The sequence below is a fragment of the Oncorhynchus tshawytscha genome, linkage group LG31 (genome assembly GCF_018296145.1).
Source record: "Oncorhynchus tshawytscha isolate Ot180627B linkage group LG31, Otsh_v2.0, whole genome shotgun sequence".
Classification (NCBI taxonomy): domain Eukaryota; kingdom Metazoa; phylum Chordata; class Actinopteri; order Salmoniformes; family Salmonidae; genus Oncorhynchus; species Oncorhynchus tshawytscha.
Genome location: NC_056459.1, coordinates 18,174,938 through 18,196,949, shown reverse-complemented (window position 1 = coordinate 18,196,949; position 22,012 = coordinate 18,174,938). Strand labels below are relative to the sequence as shown.

Here is a 22,012-nt window from a genome sequence, read left to right as displayed (position 1 = left end):
GACAAGCCGTATTTCTTCAGCCTCCTGAGGTTGAAGAGGCGCTGCTGCACCTTCTTCACGATGCTGTCTGTGTGGGTGGACCAATTCAGTTTGTCTGTGATGTGTACGCCGAGGAACTTAAAACTTACTACCCTCTCCACTACTGTTCCATCGATGTGGATAGGGGGGTGTTCCCTTTGCTGTTTCCTGAAGTCCACAATCATCTCCTTAGTTTTGTTGACGTTGAGTGTGAGGTTATTTTCCTGACACCACACTCCGAGGGCCCTCACCTCCTCCCTGTAGGCCGTCTCGTCGTTGTTGGTAATCAAGCCTACCACTGTTGTGTCGTCCGCAAACTTGATGATTGAGTTGGAGGCGTGCGTGGCCACGCAGTCGTGGGTGAACAGGGAGTACAGGAGAGGGCTCAGAACGCACCCTTGTGGGGCCCCAGTGTTGAGGATCAGCGGGGTGGAGATGTTGTTGCCTACCCTCACCACCTGGGGGCGGCCCGTCAGGAAGTCCAGTACCCAGTTGCACAGGGCGGGGTCGAGACCCAGGGTCTCGAGCTTGATGACGAGCTTGGAGGTCACTATGGTGTTAAATGCCGAGCTGTAGTCGATGAACAGCATTCTCACATAGGTATTCCTCTTGTCCAGATGGGTTAGGGCAGTGTGCAGTGTGGTTGAGATTGCATCGTCTGTGGACCTATTTGGGCGGTAAGCAAATTGGAGTGGGTCTAGGGTGTCAGGTAGGGTGGAGGTGATATGGTCCTTGACTAGTCTCTCAAAGCTGACGGATGATGATGGAAGTGAGTGCTACGGGGCGGTAGTCGTTTAGCTCAGTTACCTTAGCTTTCTTGGGAACAGGAACAATGGTGGCCCTCTTGAAGCATGTGGGAACAACAGACTGGGATAGGGATTGATTGAATATGTCCGTAAACACACCAGCCAGCTGGTCTGCGCATGCTCTGAGGGTGCGGCTGGGGATGCCGTCTGGGCCTGCAGCCTTGCGAGGGTTGACACGTTTAAATGTTTTCCTCACGTCGGCTGCAGTGAAGGAGAGTCCGCATGTTTTAGTTGCGGGCAGTGTCAGTGGCACTGTATTGTCCTCAAAGCGGGCAAAAAAGTTATTTAGTCTGCCTGGGAGAAAGACATCCTGGTCCGTGACAGTGCTGGTTTTCTTTTTGTAATCCGTGATTGACTGTAGACCCTGCCACATACCTCTTGTGTCTGAGCCGTTGAATTGAGATTCTACTTTGTCTCTATACTGACGCTTAGCTTGTTTGATTGCCTTGCGGAGGAAATAGTTACACTGTTTGTATTCGGTCAATGCAATTACATGGAATGAACAAGACTGAGGTAAAAGATACACCAATGTAACAAGTCCTACTAACCTCTAAGTATCTGCATGCTTTATCTACATGGCCTGTGAGTGATACTGTTTGTTCAAATCCATGGTTTCAACACCAGGGCAGGGAAGCTGTATTGCGTCAACTGAAATATTACAAAGTTCGTCCCAAATTGCACCCTATTCCATATTTAGTGCACTAGGGCCCTTGGTCTAAAGTAGTGCATTAAATAGGGAATAGGGTGCCATTTTGGACATGAGAAGAAAAAAAAAAGTTTTACCCCCAAATTTCAATCTCGTCTCATCGCTGCAACTCCCCAAAGGGCTTGGGAGGCAAAGGTCAGGTCATGTGTCCTTCGAAACATGACCTGCCAAACCACGCTTCTTAACACTCGCCCGCCAGCCACATCAATGTGTCAGAGGAAACACAGTTCAACTGACGACCGAGGTCAGCCTGCAGGCACCCAGCCCACCACAAGGAGTCACTATAGCACCATGAGCCAAGTAAAGCCCCCTCCGGCCAAATCCTCTCCTAACCCGGACGACACTGGACCAATTGTGTGCCGCACTATGGGACTCCCGATCACAGCCAGTTGTGACACAGTCCGGGAATGAACCTGGGTCTGTAGTGACACCTCACACACTGAGATGCAGTCCCTTAGACCGCTGCGCCACTCGGGACATAACCACTATTGCCTCGATATCAATACAGCAGAAATGAATGAATGAATGGGTTGTAGAATGCGTCAAGGCATTGAAATGCAAGTGGCCTTGAACAGAAGCATCAGATAATGTGGATTGAACAGCCATGGAGTCCATTCTACTACACAACCTGTTTAATCACCAAAAGGCAGCCATGATTGTTTTCTGAATGACACGGTACGGCACATCTTATTTCCATATAGGCTGAGAATGTGTGTGTGTCCCAAATGCTACCCTATATAGTGCACACATTTTGACCAGAGGGTCAAAAGTAGTGCATAGGGTACCATTTGGGATGTAAAATGGACCTCTATTACAGCAAGGACATAAAATAAAACAATTGCTATCCCTGGGATATAAATGCTTTCTCTGTCCAGGGTTATAGTAGTAATATGCATTTCGAATTTTCTTTCACAAAGTGGATGAGAAATGTATTCGGTTATCAGCGGTGTGGCAGTGGAAGTGGAAGGTGAATCAATTGTGAAGAAAAATCCAAAAGGGACAGACAGATACTGGTTTAAAGTAGGGGAAACAGTGCCACCGTCTGCCCCACAGCCATTGTTAGTGTTTTGTTGACAAAGCAGAGTTGGGGAGCGCTGCACATTCAAGGGAGAAGAAAATGGCAGTACTTATACTGTTCTTCTATCGGTCGTGCAATGATGTCTGAGACGGTGTTCGCTGTTTGCAGTAACTTCTTTGTTGCAGTAATGTCGCAAACTGACCTGGCAGTTTAACCATTAAGGATTACAACTTTAACAGAGGACTTGGTGAACAGAAAGATTCAAAGTCAGCAACATCCATGTGTGAACTCAACTTTTTTAAATGATTCTCTAATGGCCAGTTTCCCAGACACAGATTAAGCCTAATCTTAGACGAAGAAGAACTTTCAATGGTGAATCTCCTTTGAACATGATTTTTAGGCTTAATATATGTGTCCGTGAAACTGGACCTAATAGTTTTAGCCAGGACTTGTATTGGACACAGTGTTACATTCTGTTACAAGAGCCCACTCAACGAACCACCATGGTCAAATACTATGTACTATATTCAATACATTAAATAATGCAAACATTTACATTTCATATTTTTGTCACGTTCTTAACCGCTGGGCTACCTACCGCCTGCATACACTTGTATATCACATTTCACAACACATTTACAATGATTTCACATATTCAGTGTCTTAGATTAGCACTAACAAAGAAATAAATAATTATTTACCAATGAGGTTTTCCTCATTGAAAAGGGCCTTATCGCGTCAATGACCCAGTTGCATAGAACTCGCCATAGAACTACAGTGAATGGCAGCAAGGTGTGCCCACAGACCTAAGGCAGTGTCCCAAAAGGCAATCTATTCCCTACATAGTGCAGTACTTTTGACCAGTGCATGGTCCAAAAGTAGAGTCATATGAAGGGAATAGACTGCCATTTGGGAAGCAGACCTCGTTTCCTGACCAACATTCATTGTCCTACTGTATCTATTCACGTATGACCTCAGGCAGTAAAATATATCAGAACTGTAACAGTGTTCCTAAATAGATCACTATAATTCCTGGATTACTTCAGAGACTTTAAATAGAAAGACTATACTATACTCTACTATAGGGGGATGGAGACACCATCATCATCACCATCATTAGAGTAATATCCCCCAATTAAAGGTGGATTTAAAATCCTGGTGTTGTACTGCTCAGGTGACTCAGGTGCGCTCTAGTGTCATAGAGACCAGGCCTGAGTCCCAAATGGCCCCCTATTTCCTATATAGTGCACTACTTTTGACCTGGGCCCTGGTAAACAAAAAAAGTAGTGCACTGTGATGGGAATAGGGTGCATTTAGGATGCAGACTAGGTTCCCTCGGGCAGGACTCCCATACTCACGGGAACCGTATCCTGACACCTGCTATTGTTTTGTTTGTGGCTCTCTGGTAGATAAAGGAACAGGTGAAGGGGGGTTGAGAGGGGGACAGGTGCGTCACACTTCTCTGGTTTCGCCTCTTTGGTTTCATCAGTTCAGCCAGTACTGGGAGAGAGGGAGACACAGAGAGAGAGAGAGAGAGAGAGAGAGAGAGAGAGAGAGAGAGAGAAAGATAGGGAAGTGCGATGAAGGAAAGGATTTGCTGGTCTTGTGAATTGCAGAGTCAAATTCTTTCAAACGGTGCTGCAGAGAGATAGAGAGGGGGATATTACTGAGGGAGAGGAGCTGGAGACAAGATTACATCATTCATACGCACACAGAGACATACACTGGAATATTACTGCTTCAGACACACACACAGAGAAACAGACACAAATACACAAAACACACTGCACCTAAATAGAAGAGGACATGAAGACTGGCAAGAAATCCTTCATAGGTAGGAACTTCTTTCATTTCTTGTGTGATAATAAGCTTTATCTGGCAACGCCTATCCCATGGGTGACATGTTTGAGGCCATTGTTGTAGGTCTAGAACAAGTGGAGTTTAAATATAACTTTTCGTGCTTCATTGTCTTCATTCAACTTTGTTTGTTTCTCTCTTTCAGTCTGTTCCATCATCTCTTTCAGATTCTCTTTCCTTCCCTTTTTTTACGTGACTTACTTCTTATGGTCTCTCTCTAAATAATTTAGTCAGGGAGAGAGGCAGGATTTCATATCACCTCCTGCTCCATCTATCTATCAATCACACCTCTATCTGTCCCATCACAGGTGACATAATCCACTTTACTTTTATAATCATCCCTCACCTGGATGGTAGGGAGCAGCCAGTAATCACTAAACACGCTGAGATTATGTACGAGGGAAAAGAAAGTGACAGGAAATATCAGACAGACAGAACACTTTGTTTAAGCACACTCTGTTCTTTGAATGTAAGTGCATTCCAGCCAGCTACCCACTCATTCATTGCTTCATTCACATTTACACATCTTTAATCATGATCCATCCCATGTATGGATTAGTGAGAGAGAAACAGGGTCGTTCCACAAAAAGAGGGCCTTTTGCATCTCTTTGATATTTTAAGTATCGCTGCTGCTGTACATAGTCTATTGGTAAATAGCCCACCCATTTTCACCTACCTCATCCCCAAACTGTTTTTATTTATTTACTTGCTCTTTTGCACACCAATATCTCTACCTGTACATGACCATCTGATCATTTATCACTCCAGTGTTAATCTGCAAAATTGTAATTATTCGCCTACCTCCTCATGCCTTTTGCACACATTGTATATAGACTCCCCCCTTTGTTTTCTACTGTGTTATTGACTTGTTAATTGTTTATTCCATGTGTAACTCTGTGTTGTCTGCTCACACTGCTATGCTTTATCTTGGCCAGGTCGCAGTTGCAAATGAGAACTTGTTCTCAACTAGCCTACCTGGTTAAATAAAGGTGAAATAATTTTTTTTTTTTTAAAGTAGAAATCGTCCACCAATATTGCATTTTAAAATATTGTTATATTAAATGAAGTGCCTTTTAATATAGACCACATGGATTATTCAATAAATCAGATTTTTATAAAGGCTTGCTAAAGTGCGAAGATTCAGCATTTTGACATATCCCTGCGTCAACCCTGTGTCACTTCTAGGAATATTCCAATTAATTTAACATCATTGTAAAGCCCAAATTATTTAGTTTTTCTTGACACAGTAATTTCTGAAGATTAGTATTTATTTAATGTGATTAGTCTGTCCCTCATTGTACGGTCAACACTGTTAAGTGAACTGAACTCTCGTTTTAATATGGTAAAACTATTATTTATATATTTTTAAATTCAAAAGAAACAATGAACATCTAATAGGCAAATCATTTTGTAAAGCAGGTGAGCTGGTTCTACTCTTTTTTGACATTTTCTGGTGTTTTTTGGAATACTTTCAGGTCGTGTATAATATGCCAACGCTGTTACCCATAGACATACAGGTTAGAAATGCTTTAGGAATTTGATTATTTTTTGTGAAGCTTGCATTCAATTGCACCTCCCTGTTGCACAAAACGAGCTTCCATTCCCCCTGTCATGAGGGGATTTATGGCTGGTTACTGTTACAGTCAACCCTGTTACTTTCTTTGGCATATAGTATTGTTTTTATTTTATATCTTACGATGGGAAAACATGTTTTTATTAAGTTGAACATGTGCTTATTATGACCAAAAAATTAAATTAGGTGAAATCACAAGGTTTTTTGACCAAGTTACACTTTTCATAAGTCACCGAAATTGGTGGAACAACCCAACAAAGGAAGGGGAAGCAGCATCTTGAAGAGAGAACTTGAGTCACAACACTCCCCATTGATTCATTTATTGATGCTTGTAAACATGACTGGTGTTGTCATTTTGAATGAATGTGAGTGGTTGTTCTGTGGTATAATCCCTAGACGCTCCCCTGTACCATCCACTGAACCGTGTTGAGCTAGGTAATGCTGTGGAAGTCAGTAGAGCGTGACAGGCCTGTTGTAGAGTAGTCACCTGGCTCTGGCTGCACCAGCAGAGTTGTATCTATTTCCCTTTTTAGTGCACTTCTTTTGACCTGGGTCCATGGGGCTCTGGTCAAAAGTAGTACACTATGTATGAAATAGGGTGCCATTTGGAACAGCCTAAGAGAACAGACTCAGGGGGAATTTGGCTTTGCCCATAATACAATGGCTATTGATATTGGTCATATTAAATATTAATTTAGAATGAATAGTAGTAGCAGTAGCTAGTGAAATGCACTAGTAATTATACCATCAGCAGGAAGAAGGTGCGGTTGTGGTAGGCCTGGTATAGTAGGTTAAGTTTAAGTTAAAGTAAAGTAACAGTTGGCTTAATGTAGAAGCTTGAAGGACATTGCTAATAGAGTACTTGGTGATGGCACCAGAATCGTTACATAAACTCTCACCTAAAGTGAGCTTCCGTGGCTGTTAACCATTGAGTTGATTTTGAGTCATTGGGACTCAAAGGCACATATCCGTATCCCAGCTGACTGTGATTTCAATATCAGTCATCTCTGTTTCTGGGAATTGTAGAATTCTACCGTACAGATTGTGCTAGGATGATGAGTTAAGCCTCCTACTCACTCGGACCTGAAGCTGCATTGCAGTGTTCATTGTTCAAGGACCCCAACACCTCCAGTACTCTAGTCTCTGTGGGTCGACGTTGAATAATGCCAAAGTTTCCTTGAGCATAGACAGAATGGACAGCACAAACATAGATAGGTACAGAGAAAGAGCAATAGAAGGGAAGAGGGAGGGGTGGGATGATTCTCTCGAGGAAATTGAGAAAAAGGGCAATCGAGAAGCAGTAGAAAAGGCAAAAATGATGGACGTGGAGAGAGATGGGATGTAGCAGGTGAGAAATTGTAGGGAATTACACTGGAGGTTCATTACTCAACCGGGCGACTCACACCAGGTGGAGGGGGGGGGGAATCAATGGCACAGCATAACTGTGGGGGCAGGAAGTCAAAGCCCTGGGCTGAATCCCAAATGGAACCCTATTCCCTACATAGGGTAGTGCACTATTGGCCCTGGTCAAAAGTAGTGCACTATGTAAAGAATAGAGTGCAATTTGGGACGCAGACCAGGACACTACCTCCCTCTCTTAGACAGTCAGAGGGAGAGGGAGAGGCTGGCTCCCCCGCCCACTACCCACTCCTCCCTGGAGCCACGACCCACCTAGAGTGAGTGGTGCGGGGGAGGCCTGGATGTGCGCCCCCCTCCCCTGGTGGTTCCTTCAGCCCAGCAACAGCAGCAGGTTAACCAGCCAGGTGGGGGTCTAGCTGCACAGCAGGTCCTGCCTTCCCACCAGATCCATCCAAAACAGATGCAAATGGAACCCTACTCCCTTTGTGCACTGGGGGCCCTGGTCAAAAGTAGTGCACTACAAAGGGAATAGGGTGCCATTTGGGATGCATCCGTGGGGACCTGAACCAGCAACACAATGCCTTGGATGTAAATACTAAACTCAAACATCCGTAGGAGCAGAACATAGAGAGATAGCCAGAAACAAGTAGCAAAGACAACACGAAGTAGTAACATAAAAGAAGACAGTCAGGCTGGGGACTGGGGTTTAATAACAGATAGTACTAACAGAGGCATTTATCAGCCGCTGCTGGCGAGGACAGGGGTCCTTGGTGAGTAGTGACTCATCATGGGTAGTATTCACCAGTGGAAATGTTGCCTATACTACCACCTGTCTGCTTGGCATGAATCAGACAAAGAAATGAAGGGCTTTTTTTTAGGATTGGGAGGATGCTAAATATAACCGTTAAAGCCATTATGTGGTGTTGTTGTGTGAAATAGTGTTGTTTAATGAAATAGAGAAAGGTCATCTTTGACTGTTAAACATGCAAAGCTTTTAAACTGTAGATTCAGCACCTCTGATTCACCACATGTTTCCATTGCCATAAAGCATCTCCAAAAGCAGACTAAACACAAGTCGCAGGCTTTGAATGACTAATTTGTCAGAAGGAGAATCGGATTGCAGCCAAACCTGGATAGAAGGGAGTTCCCCCATCTACACATTGTAATCCTGATCCTCTCTTTTGGTGATTGTAATGATGTGCGTACACACCAGGAAACTCGTGCTGGCATTATTGTAGATGACAGATGGGCAGGGTCTAAGCATTATTTGATTTCGGAAAATACATGGGACATCAGAACTTTTGTGACACAGCACAGTGGAAAAATATATGGCAATTAGAAATCCAAAATATACTGTGTGTGTAAAATGTAAATGTAAACTGGAAGTAGAAGTCTAGGTGTTGTTGTCCATTAGTTTACTCTAATTAGGGAAGGGGTGATAGGGTTAGGGAAAATAATAAAGGAAAATAGATTTAAAATAATAAATATATATGTTGTACATACATACATTACAAGTCAAAAGTTTGGACACACCTACTCATTCCAGATTCTTTATTTTTTACTATTTTCTACATTATAGAATAATAGTGAAGACATCGAAACTATGAAATAACAAATATTGAATCATGTAGAAACCAAAAAACTGTTACAAAAATCTAAATACAGTATATTTTATAATTGAGAGATTCTTCAAAGTAGCCACCCTTTGCCATGATTACAGTTTTGCACACTCTTGGCATTCTCTCAACCAGCTTCTGGAATGCTTTAACAACAGTCTTCAAGAGTTCCCACTCATGCTGAGTACTTGTTGGCTGCTTTTCCTTCACTCTGCGGTCCAACTCATCACAAACCATCTCAATTGGGTTGAGGTCGGGTGATTGTGGAGGCCAGGTCATCTGATGCAGCACTCCATCACTCTCTTTCTTGGTCAAATAACCCTTACACAGCCTGGAGGTGTGTTGGGTCATTGTCCTGTTGAAAAACAAATGATAGTCCCACTAAGCGCAAACCAGATGGGATGGCATGTCGCTGCAGAAAGCTATGGTAGCCATGCTGGTTAAGTGTGCCTTGAATTCTAAATAAAATCACTGACAGTGTCACTATCACACCTCCTCCTCCATGCTTCACAGTGGGAACCACACATGCGGAGATCATCCGTACACCTACTCTGCATCTCACAATGATACAGCAGTTGTAACCAAAAATCTCAAATTTGAACTCATCAGACCAAAGGACAGATTTCCACAGGTCTAATGTCCATTGTTCGTGTTACAAATTCTGATGCTGGTAACTAAAATAAATGTATCCTCTGCAACAGAGGTAACTCTGGGTCTTCCTTTCCTGTGGCATTCCTCATGAGAGCCAGTTTCAATTGGCCCGGTGTCGTCTGGGTTTGGCTGGTGTAGGCCGTCATTGGAAATAAGAATTTGTCCCAACTGAATTACCTAGTTAAATAAAAGGTTACATTGTAACATGTAAAAACTGGTTCAGAGTGTGCAAAGCTGTCAAAGGGTGGCTACTTTGAAGAATATAAAATATATTGTGATTTGTTTAACACTTTTTTGGTTACTAGATGATTCCATATGTGTTATTTCATAGTTTTGATGTTTTCACCATTATTCTACAATGTAGAAAATTGTACAAATAAAGAAAAACCCTTAAATGAATAGGTGTGCCCAAACCTTTGACTGGTACTGTATATATTGAACAAAAATATAAAATGCAACATGTAAAGTGTTGGTCCCACTTTCTATTCGCACAAAAATCGTATTTCTCTCAAATTTTGTGCACAAATTTGTTTACATCCCTGTTAGTGAGCATTTCTCCTTTGCCAAGATAATCCATCCACCTGACAGGTGTGGCATATCAAGAAGCTGATTGAACAGCATGATCATTACACAGGTGCACATTGTGCTGGGGACAATAAAAGGCCACTAAAATGTGCAGTTGTCACAACACAATGCCACAGATATCTCAATTGGCATACTGACATACTGCAATTGACATATTCCCTACAGGAATGTCCACCCACGCTATTTCCAGAGAATTGAATGTTCATTTCTCTACCATAAGCCACCTGCAATGTACGTCCAACCGGCCTCACAACCGCAGATCATGTGTATGGCGTTTGTGTGAGCAAGCGGTTTGCTGATGTCAACGTGATGAAACGAGTGCCCCATTGTGACGGTGGTGTTATGGTATGGGCTGGTAGAAACTATGGACAACAAACACAATTGCATGGCAATTTGAATGCACAAAAGTACTGTGACAAGATCCTGAGGCCCATTCTGAGGCCATCTTTTTTTTAAGGTATCAACAGATTCATATATGTATTCCCAGTCATGTGAAATCTAATCTTATATTTAACCTTTATTTAACCAGGCAAGTCAGGTTAAGAACAAATTCTTATTTACAATGACAACCTACTGGGGAACAAGTGCCTTGTGGAACAAGTGCCTTGTTCACAGGCAGAACAACATATTTTTTCCTTGTCAGCTCAGAGATTCAATCCAGCAACCTTTCAGTTACAGGCCCAACGCTCTAACCACTCAGCTAACCTGCCTAGATTAGGACCTAATGAATTTATTTCAATTGACTGATTTCCTCATATGAACCAAAATTCAGTAAAATCAATGAAATTGTTGCATGTTGTATTTACATTTTTGTTCAGTATATATTACCAAAAAAATGAAAAATACAACACGTGCACATGACGAAAGCGAGGTGTATTTACTGCAGTACAAACACACAACCAGTCCTGCAGAGCCGGTATTTGTGCACAAAAGAACTTGTGTTAATGTGTATTAAAGTCAAGCAAAACTGAAATAGATTCAACTGTACGTGGGAACTTGAATATCCCTAGCTGTTTTCAATCATTTGTGGTTACAAATACCCTTTAAAGTGTTGATATCACACCAGCATGACAGAGAGGAGGTTATGTGTGTGAATAAGGGCTTGGTGAGGTCAGGAAATAGCCTCTACCTAAGCTCCTAATAAGGGTTATGTCCAAAATGAAACAACATTTGAAAAGTATAACCTCCATAGGCAGTTTAAAGTTCTCACTGAAAAAACGGCTAAATAGTGGCATGTCTCAGAAGTGAGTCATTAGACTCTAGTACAAGGGTGAGAAGAAAATGCCCGGGATAGCATATGGTCTGCCTTTTGGTGCCTATTGTGATTGTCTTAGATATTTATTTGGGATTGATTGTTTTATATATTAGGAGTTGATTTATATTTTAGGGGTATTTGAGACAAGGGAGATATACCTGTTTGTCGTTGTTTATTAGGAAATGGAACTGTACTAATTAGCTCATTCTATGAAACAAACAACAATAGTCTGTCATTGTTTGTTGCCACTACAACTGCTATACCCCCCCCCCAGCTGGAGCGCCCTTTTGTATGTACAATTAATGTATGTTACAATTACATGAATGGCACCCTATTTCCTGTAGTGCAGTACTTTTGACCAGTTGTGCACAATATAATGTAGGTAATAGGGCCCCATTTGGGACACAACCCAGGTGTCAATGTCGTGCCATCTGATCCTGACAGTGTGTAAATAGATCTTTGCTGGGAAAGTATACTACCATAACCTGACATGACACGATTAGCTGTTGTCTTCACACCATTTTGCCTCTTCATGTATTTAGCTTGGCAACATGCTTCCTCTTATATAGTAGGAACTGTCGGTCAAATTTAGTCCCGAGATGGGACATCCTTCAAAGTATGCATGACTATCACATGCCATTGAGCAAGCAAAACATCCCAAATGGCACCCTATTCCTTACATAGTTCACTACATTTGATGAGAGCTCTATGGGCCCTGCTCAAAAGTAGTGTGCTCTGTGGGGAATAGGGTGTCATTTGGGACATAGCCTAGGAGTTACCCCTGACAGTTCTCTGTTTTGATCCTGCGGTTTGTTTTAATGTTTTCATCTGCACTGTCACTGTATGCATAGCTCCATAACTGGGCCTCGTGTCAGGGAAATGGAGAGAGGCCATTTTGTAAACATCAGGGTTAGGATTTGATGGTGTATTGTAGAATATAATGTCTTGCAGAATATGAAAGAAAATCACTTTTTTGTTGGCATATTTTCACCTGCATGTGAATGTTCCTTGCATTGACTTGCTTCCATCCTTTCATAAGAACATATTGGATATTTGCTGATGATGCAAACAGGGAATTGGCTACAGAACTTAAAAAACTTTAATCTTGAAATGCCTTTCTCCAAAAATGGGCCTCGGGATCTTGTCACGGTATTTTTGTGCATTCAAATTGCCATCAATAAAATGCAATTGTGTTTGTTGTCCATAGCTTATACCAGCCCATACTATAACACCACCGCCACAATGGGGCACTCGTTTCACAACGTTGACATCAGCAAACCGCTCGCCCACACGACGCCATACACATGGTCTGCGGTTGTGAGGCCAGTTGGACATACTGCCAAATAGTCTAAAATGACGTTGGATGCGGCTTATGGTAGAGAAATTAACATTCAATTCTCTGGCAATAGCTCTGGTGGACATTTCTGCAGTCAGCCTACCAGTTTCAGTGGTGTAAAGTACTTAAGTAAAAATACTACTTAAGTCATTTTTTGGGGTATCTGTACTTTACTATTTATATTTTTGCCAACTTTTACTTTACTACATTCCTAAAGAAAATAATGTACTTTTTACACCATACATTATCCCTGATAGCCTAAAATACTTGTTACATTTTGACAGGAAAAGGTCCAATTCACACACTTATCAAGATAACCTCCCTGGTCATCCCTACTGCCTCTGATCTGGTGGACTCACTAAACACAAATGCTTTGTTTGTAAGTTATGTGTTGGAGTGTGCCCCTGGCTATCCTTCAATAAAAATAAAAAATCATCAATTGTGTCGTCTGGTTTGCTTAATATAATGAATTTGAAATGGTACATTTTAGCAATTCCATTTACTTATATTTAAAACCAAATACTTTTAGAGACTTTTACTCAAGTAATATTTTACTGGGCGACTTTCACTTTTACTTGAGTCATTTTCTATTAATAAGGTATCTTTACTTTTACTCATATATGACAATTGAGTACTTTTTCCACCACTGGCCAATTGTACATTGTGTTGTGTGACAAAACTGCACATTTTAGAGTGGCCTTTTATTGTCTCCAGCACAAGGTGCACCTGTGTAATGATCATGCTGTTTATTCAGCTACTTGAAATGCCACACCTGTCAGGTGGATGGATTATCTTGGCAAAGGAGTTATGCTTGCTAACAGGGATGTAAACATTTTTTGAGAAATAAGCTTGTTTTTGTGTGTGGAACATTTACAGGATCATTTATTTCAGCTCATGAAACATGGTGTGTTTATATTTTTGTTCGGTGTGTTTATATTTTTGTTCAGTGTATTTTTGAGGCTGGTGACAGAAGTCTGTGTAGGATCAATGCACCTGTTATTCCATTTTTCATTATAAATGATCCAGAGTGCCTTTAATCCTATCGGTTCTAGAGAGATTACAGCCATCCGTATTTTTCCATTGGTAGAAAAGGGGGTTGGGGGAGCGATGTTCAATCTAGCGCGCTCCACCTATGCGCTGCTGCGTGCCTCCTGTCATTCCCCGCCTCCTGCAGGCAAGAGATGGAGCTGCGGAATCCCGTGACATCACTGTCTCTGACAGTTGCTTGGTAACCAAGTGACGTCAGTATGCCGCTCCTCCTTATACCATGTGCTCAGTATATAACTCCTTGCCGCCCAGCGCCCTGGATAGACATTTTGGACTGATCGTGTTCGCAGGCAGGATTCTCTGTAGCCAGTGCGCATGAATTGGAGCAATTGGTACTAAAGCAACCAGCGTGTCTTCTCCATAAAGGGGCTTTCTTTTGGCGCTGTTTTACAAGTGGATACATATTTTTATTCACCATGGCTGTTACCAAGGCTCCATGTGACTTGTCTTATTGCAAAATGAGAGGAATTGTGTCAGTCCTCACTGGTAGGCATATTATTTCTGTTAATCTAAATTCAATTATTTGATTTAGAATGTAGCTTCTACATTGTGGTGTTTAATAGTATGCATCAATATTATTTGGATTATGATTTGTAGATGGACTGTATGCTCCTTTACTCATGTCCATGTTTGTGATATAGGCTTTGAGTGTTATTTTTCACTATGCGACGCGGCGGTTCGCCAAAGGAATAGTAATATTTTGTTGCATAACGACTAAATTTGGCACATAATGCGTTATAACGGGATCCATTCCAAATCACGTTTGAACCTCTGAAACATTTTAAAATGAAAGCTTTGAACAGATTTAATATAGGCATACGGCTATAATTTCTAGACTGTTCACCGCACTGTGATGAAATGTAAGCTGTTATCCCAGGTAGATAGTAGAGGCCTATCCATGGCCCTAGTTCTGCAATGGTGTAGTTTAGGTCTGATGAAGGGCTGTGTTAAATCTGTGACGTTGTGTTCTCTCGGCGCCCAGCTGACATACATGCTTATTTTTGATTTGCAGCTTTCATCAAGGAGAGGAAAATTGGACTTAACGACTTCATATCGAGGCTGGTGTCAAACCCACATATGTGTCAACAGTAAGTATTATATGGAGCACTTGTATGGCCAAATGAGATGTTTAGATATTATATATGAGCTACCAGCTGCCAATGAAATATGATAATATTATGACAAATGATATTTTCTGAAAGTATAGATATTTATCAAATAGTCAAGATATATGATAGGTGTGCACACAATAGGCCTCTGTGCAACATTTCATCTGCTTCCCATGGCATTAGATTAGGTCTATGTGTTTATTTATAATTGTATAGGTCTACCTAGGTGTGTAAACTACTGTACATTTCCAATCCAATCAACTGCACGTCACTATTCACATTTTGAGTCAAAGCAGTAATCTGGGGCCAAGCAGGCAAAGCCAGCACAAGAATAGTTATGTCATGTCAAGTGTGTTCCCGCCATGGCCTCTCCAGTGCTTAAGCACCTTTTCTGCAAATCCCCTGTGTCCCCTTGACTGGGATAACCGGGTAATTCAATTAAGCGCGCACCACACAATATGGTTTGTACTCAACAGCCTAAAAAGGGGCCAGGTGGGGGGTCTAGCTCAGTGGAAAATTCCAAAACACCATGGGCTCCCGAGTGGCACAGTGGTCTAAGGCACTACATCTCAGTGCAAGAGGTGTCACTATAGTACCTGGTTCAAATCCAGGCTGTATCACATCTGGCTGTGATAGGGCGGCACATAATTGGCCCAGTGTTGTCCAGATTTGGCCGGAGTAGGCCGCCATTGTAAATAACAATTTGTTCTTAACTGATTTGCCTAGTTAAATAAAGGTTATATAAAATATACAAAAAATGAAATACAATCATCAGGTGCTAGGTTGTTATAGCAGTCAGATTCTGGGCTGTTTGTGCTAGTCATGTCTGATCCCCTGGCTTAGAACTACTTTTCAGATGGTGCTGAAGGCTACATGGTGTATAGGGAGGGGCTCAACAACAACTGAATAGTCTCTCGGGAGTTAGAGAAAAGAGACCCTTATTGTCTCTCAGGAGTTAGAGGAGAGACCCTTATTTACAGTCTTGGCCGGTTTGTATCTCATTTGGGTCAGTTATGACAAATGGAACCTTCTCTATCTAATTACTCAATTAAATCACTGTAAAACTCACCATTTTACTGCGATGTCCAACTTTGGGGCGGCAGGGTAGCCTAGTGGTTAGAGCGTTGGACTAGTAACCGGAAGGTTGCGAGTTCAAACCCCCAAGCTGACAAGGTACAAATCTGTCGTTCTGCCCCTGAACAGGCAGTTAACCCACTGTTCCCAGGCCGTCATTGAAAATAAGAATGTGTTCTTAACTGACTTGCCTGGTTAAATAAAGGTCAAATTTAAAAAAATACAAATTTGAAAAATAGTTTGAATCTTAATACTGGCCTGTGATGGCAATCTAAGTATTAGACTACTGTTATAATTTAAACACTCTAGAAAAAACAATGCCAACTTAGAGAGGTCACTCATCCCTATAAAATCACAAAGTGGCAATGAGTGTATCAGTCAAAATAACCATAAGTTTTTTTGAGAATCATAAGTGAAGGAGGATTCCATTCTAACATTCTCTGTTCAATCCTCAGCTCTGAAGTTGACTTCCTCAAGATCGATGAGAACCAGAATGAGAAGCTGGACAATGCTGAGCTCTTAAATCCGGTGAGCATCAGCATAACACATGCCTTGGCCACTGGGACAGACTGAGCCAAAAGGAACCCAATTCTCTATATAGTGCACAAGTTTGAAAAAGAGCCCTATGGTAGTGCACTATATAGGGAATAGGGTGCCATTTGAATTGCCAGAGTGAACTGTAAATAGATCATTTTATCCAGAGCCAAGATGGTCATTCTTAGCTCCTTCTCTCCTCTATTCTTAGATGCTACTGACCTCCCCCAGAAGCTCACTAGCTGAAGAGCTGGCGATCAAACCATGTGATTTCGACTACCTGAAAATCATCGGCAAAGGGAGCTTTGGGAAGGTGCTGCTGGCTCGACACAGGGAGAGCAACGAGTATTACGCCGTCAAGGTTCTACAGAAGAAAATCATCCTGAAGAAGAAAGAAGTGAGTCTTACTCTACTGATCTTCACCATAAAAACACAGTCAATACTCCAAGCAAGGTGCAATAGCCACAAACCCATACAACCACTCAGTCGCTCGCTCAGTTGCTCTAATTTAAGTATTGCACTGATGTCATTGTGAGTGGTATGCTCATCTATCTCTTACTCCCTCATCTAGCAAAAGCATATAATGGCGGAACGAAGTGTCCTGATGAAGAATATCAAACATCCTTTCCTGGTGGGGCTGCACTATTCCTTCCAGACTACTGACAAGCTGTACTTTGTGCTTGACTATGTGAATGGAGGAGAGCTGTTCTATCATCTACAGAGAGAGAGGGTGTTCCTAGAACCCAGAGCCAGGTTCTACGCTGCAGAGATCGCCAGTGCTCTGGGATACCTCCATTCCCTGCATATTGTTTACAGGTATGAACTAAGATCCTATCATACACCACCCTCTGGTGGTGACTATATTTCATAGCATATGACAGAAACAATACCACTTATAGTCTTATATGTGTAGTCTGGTCCACTGAATAAGGGCCAGTGGTTTAGAGGAAGGTAAACGGACGTAAACACTGTTTATCCACCTTTTGCATAAAAATGCATTAAGTATAGGGAGAGTTGCACTTTCCTAACCCTCTCCCCCTCTCTTCAACTTCACAGAGATCTGAAGCCTGAGAATATCCTGCTAGACTCTGCGGGCCACATCGTCCTGACAGACTTTGGCCTTTGCAAAGAGGGCCTTGCACCCACTGGGACCACCAGCACCTTCTGTGGAACCCCAGAGTACCTGGCCCCCGAGGTGCTGCAGAAGCAGGCATACGACCGAACCGTGGATTGGTGGTGCCTGGGATCCGTGCTTTACGAGATGCTCTATGGACTGGTGAGGCATTACTGATCACTGCTCTTTTCAGCATCTCTTTCATGGTTCAGTTTTCACAATGCATTTACCTTAGTTATGATATCCACTATCAACACATCCCAAATGGCACCCTGTTCCCTATATAGTGCACTTCATTTGACCAGAGCTCTATAGACTCTGGTGGGACACCGTATGTCACCATGTCAGTTATATTTTTATTTTATTTTACCTTTATTTAACCAGGCAAGTCAGTTAAGAACAATTTCTTATTTTCAATGACCTAGGAACAGTGGGTTAACTGCCTGTTCAGGGGCAGAACGACAGATTTGTACCTTGTCAGCTCGGGGGTTTGAACTTGCAACCTTCCGGTTACTAGTCCAACGCTCTAAACACTAGGCTACCCTGCCGCCCCATATATAAGGGATGTCAGTATGAATCACACAAGTACACTGACAATCATGGTGTGTGGTGTGTATGGATTTTGGCCACGTAGCATGTACTGATTTTTGCTGTCTCTTTCCATAGCCCCCCTTCTACAGCCGCAACACAGCTGAGATGTACAACAATATCCTGAACAAGCCTCTCGTACTGAAGCCCAACGTGTCCAACGCAGGCAGAGAACTGTTGGAGGGGCTCCTGCAAAAGGACCGCACTAAGAGGCTGGGAGTGAAAGATGATTTTGTAAGTACCCACACACACAGACATAGACACCGACAGAGCAATCAATGTACAACAAACAAATACATTATATGAATAACACACAAGAAAAAAATACTACTAAGGTCTCAGTATTGTTCTGTACCAGTGAATTGATGTAGTGTTTTTATCTGCCTCTAGATGGAACTGAAGTTCCACACCTTCTTTTCACCCATCAACTGGGATGACCTGATGGCAAGGAACATCACACCACCCTACATTCCCTCAGTGGTAAGTACATCTACCAACAATGTATACATGTAGTCTTCCAGGTTAACATGAGAGAAGTACAAATATACCCTTTCTTGTTCACTTCAAGTAGAATTTCCATCTTGTTTTACTCAAAAATGGTCACAAACTGCATCCCAATGACAGCAATGTATATATTTAGAGGCTGTATGGGTGTGAAATGTGAATTTGATGTTTGTGTTTTAGAGCACGTCTCTAATATAGTGCTCTGTTTGGTTGGCTTTCACAGAGCGGGCCTACGGACCTCAGGCACTTTGACCCAGAGTTCACCCACCTCCCTGTGACCTCATCTCTGTGCAACACGGACGGCCTGCTGGTGACTAGCAGCATCAAGGAGGCAGCTGGGGCCTTCCCAGGCTTCTCCTATGGACCCGCTGACAGCTTCATGTGAAGGACTCCTCTATCCACCTCGATCCTCATCCCCTCCACAGTCGAAAGGGGGAATAGGAACAGACAAACACTGCCTGGGACAATGACCACGCACTGTTAGAGCAGTTTAGGAGGTTTGCATGGCCTGCTAATGGAAATCCTGAGTGACATGTCTAAGAGGCATGAAAAGGGGGTCCAGAAACTCCAGATCTTGTTGGATTGTTGCATGAGGGGTGAAGATTGCATGGGACTCTTATCTTCAACACCAATGGCCCTACCTACCCACCCACCCCAAAACTGATCCAAAGTGTGCCAAGGTGGGAAACAGAGATTATGTTTTGTACTACAGGGAGAAATGACATTTCTCTCAAATCGATGTGGACTACGACCACTGTCGGAGATAAGGATGAAGTGCCTGAAGTTTCAAGGCAGCGAGAACAGTACTGTACCCACAGAGCTAGGCAAGAAGAGCCGGCTGCATCAAACTCGCAGACTTTCCAGTCTGTTTGGACTTATGACTCTGGCGCTAGCTGTAGAGAGGTCCATGCCTTCCTAATCTTTCTGCATATATTGAAGATGTACATGTCTGTTCGAGTCACAATGCATTTGTTATCTGTTTGTTATGTGAATGGTCGATTGCACTTGAGGAAACAAGGGTAAAGAAAATGTTTGCGTTGCTTAAGCATCCACTCTGTCTCTTGGTCAACTGCATATCTTTTCACCCACAAAATCATATCTCAAACAAGTAGGAAAACACCAGAATGGACAATGAAATTTCAACAATTTTGTTTTGGACCAAATAGGGTACTATGGTACCATCTGAACCAAATTCTACTGGTGGATCATTTTCGTCCAAATAGTGATGATAATAATAGAGCAAATGAATGCCGATGCATAGAAAGCAGACACGGAATATGTTATTTTACAAGAAATCTGTATATCATGGCATAGTAATTTAATTGTAATCTTACCAAATAATGCATTGGTTTACTATTTTAATGGTACTGTTCATTTTACTACAGTATTTCATTTTGAGAAATTACAAAGTACTCCTTTTAAAAACACATTTTCCACTTGAATCTTTAACAAAAACCATAGTAATATATTAAGAAGCTCCAAATGTTTAGCTATTTATACTCCCTATGTGAACAAAATGTTCTTGCCTTTGTTCTTCTAATACCTGCACTTTTACCCCCCTGAGACTGTGTTGACATATTGTGTTGACATAAATGTTTGTAGACTCATTAATATATTTTTTATCATAAATACAGAAAATGGAGTATACAGTTTTACCAGCAATAATAGGTCTTCTGCAGTAATAACACATTATATCAATCATTGTTATTCTTGCGAGTGAAAGTGATTGCTGTTTTGCTGGCAAAACACTCTAGAGAATCCATTATATTGTTATGTATATCCATTTGCATTGTGTACAGAACTCCTGCTAGATTGATATAGAAAGGAACTGTACATGCATTTTGTTTTGTAAAGTGTGCCTGTCTGTTCCAGCCATTTACAGTAGGATAGGTAGGCCTGATCCATTTGTATCTATTTCTTCCGTTATCCTCATGGTCTGGAGACCACGACCTGAAAAGCTGTGCTGCTGCAATGACGAGCTTAGACTGAAATTACTCTTTGTAAACAGCGCTAGCGGCGTTCATTTACTGATGGCCCTAAATAGTGCAATAACATCGCAGGCTTGGCAAGAATCACCTTTAATTGAGCAGAGATATATTTTTTCCATTAGTCATCATGCCTTAAAAAAAAACATCCTCTAAAATGACTGAGATTATGGAAGATCACAGTGTTTACCAGATGTCAGTAGTCAAAATTTTTAAAAAAGGGCATGAACTGATTTTATTTTATTTGGCCTTAACAGATATAACCTTGTAATGGCTGACAGAACAAATATCTATTCATGATGAAAATCACATTTATTTTCATATAGTGTAAATTGATAAAGGACTGACACTTAATTTGATATGTCACTTTAACTTCCTTGATCCTGCCAAGTCTGAAAATGTTGGTCTGCAAAGAAGTGTTGACTCTGCAGCGAATATCTACAGACCATTCTGTGGACCATCACAAGTTGTGACCATTCTGTGCTTCCTTCTTGTAGAAAATTACAAACAACGCAATACAGTTCTAGGTGGTTTTCTTCCATATTTGGAAGCTTTACATATGTTTTACATATGTTATTTGTTTTTGTATTTTATTTCTCCATATATATTTATTTACGTCATGACACAATGTACTGTATGTTTAAAGACCAGAGGACAAATTCCTAGTATTGATAAATTAAAATATTGAATTGTTATCTGTTCAAAATGGTAAATAAAATGTATTGACCAAATTCAAATGGAAGTGTGAAGCAAGTGATTTTTCTGGAGGCCAGTTTGATACTAAATAGGAGTTAAGAAAATATATGGTAAGTAGTATGCTAAAATAGTAAGTAGTCAGTTTTAGCTGACTACATTCTATTCCAAGGAACACGTTTTCATATCAATTTAAAAAAGCACCACACACTTGGTACATTTTGATTATTGGTGCTGGTCTCCTGGAAATATAGGCTACATTCAATTTTATGCACTGAGTGTACAAAACATTAAGAACACCTGCTCTTTCCATGACAGACTGACCAGGTGAAATCTATGATCCCTTATGTCACTTGTTAAATCCATTTCAAATCAGTGTAAATGTGGACAGGTTAGGATTTTTAAGCCTTGTGACATGGATTGTGTATGTGCGCCATGCAGAGGTTGAATGGGTAAGACAAACTATTTACGTGCCTTTTAACGGGGTATGGTAGTATGTGCCAGGCACACTGGTTTGTGTCAAGAACTGCAAAGCTGCTGGGTTTTTCATGCTCAATAGTTTCCCCATGTGTATTAAGAATGGT

The 22,012-nt window shown here is 41.6% G+C and overlaps 1 protein-coding gene across 2 annotated transcripts; it reads left to right on the top strand.

Annotated features, from left to right (window-relative positions):
* The first annotated feature begins 4,134 nt into the window (after positions 1 to 4,134).
* LOC112229574 (serine/threonine-protein kinase Sgk1) lies at positions 4,135 to 21,466 on the top strand. 2 transcript variants are annotated; one of them, XM_024395498.2, is made up of 9 exons: positions 4,135 to 4,382; positions 14,840 to 14,915; positions 16,466 to 16,538; positions 16,756 to 16,941; positions 17,116 to 17,360; positions 17,601 to 17,820; positions 18,325 to 18,480; positions 18,637 to 18,726; positions 18,974 to 21,466. In XM_024395498.2, the coding sequence occupies exons 1-9, from the start codon at positions 4,355 to 4,357 to the stop codon at positions 19,133 to 19,135; spliced, it is 1,236 nt and encodes a 411-aa protein (XP_024251266.1). In that variant the 5' UTR covers positions 4,135 to 4,354; the 3' UTR covers positions 19,136 to 21,466. The 2 variants fall into 2 exon arrangements, with proteins under 2 accessions (XP_024251266.1, XP_024251264.1); XM_024395496.2 differs by lacking the exon at positions 4,135 to 4,382 and adding an exon at positions 14,081 to 14,313.
* Positions 21,467 to 22,012: the final 546 nt, after the last annotated feature.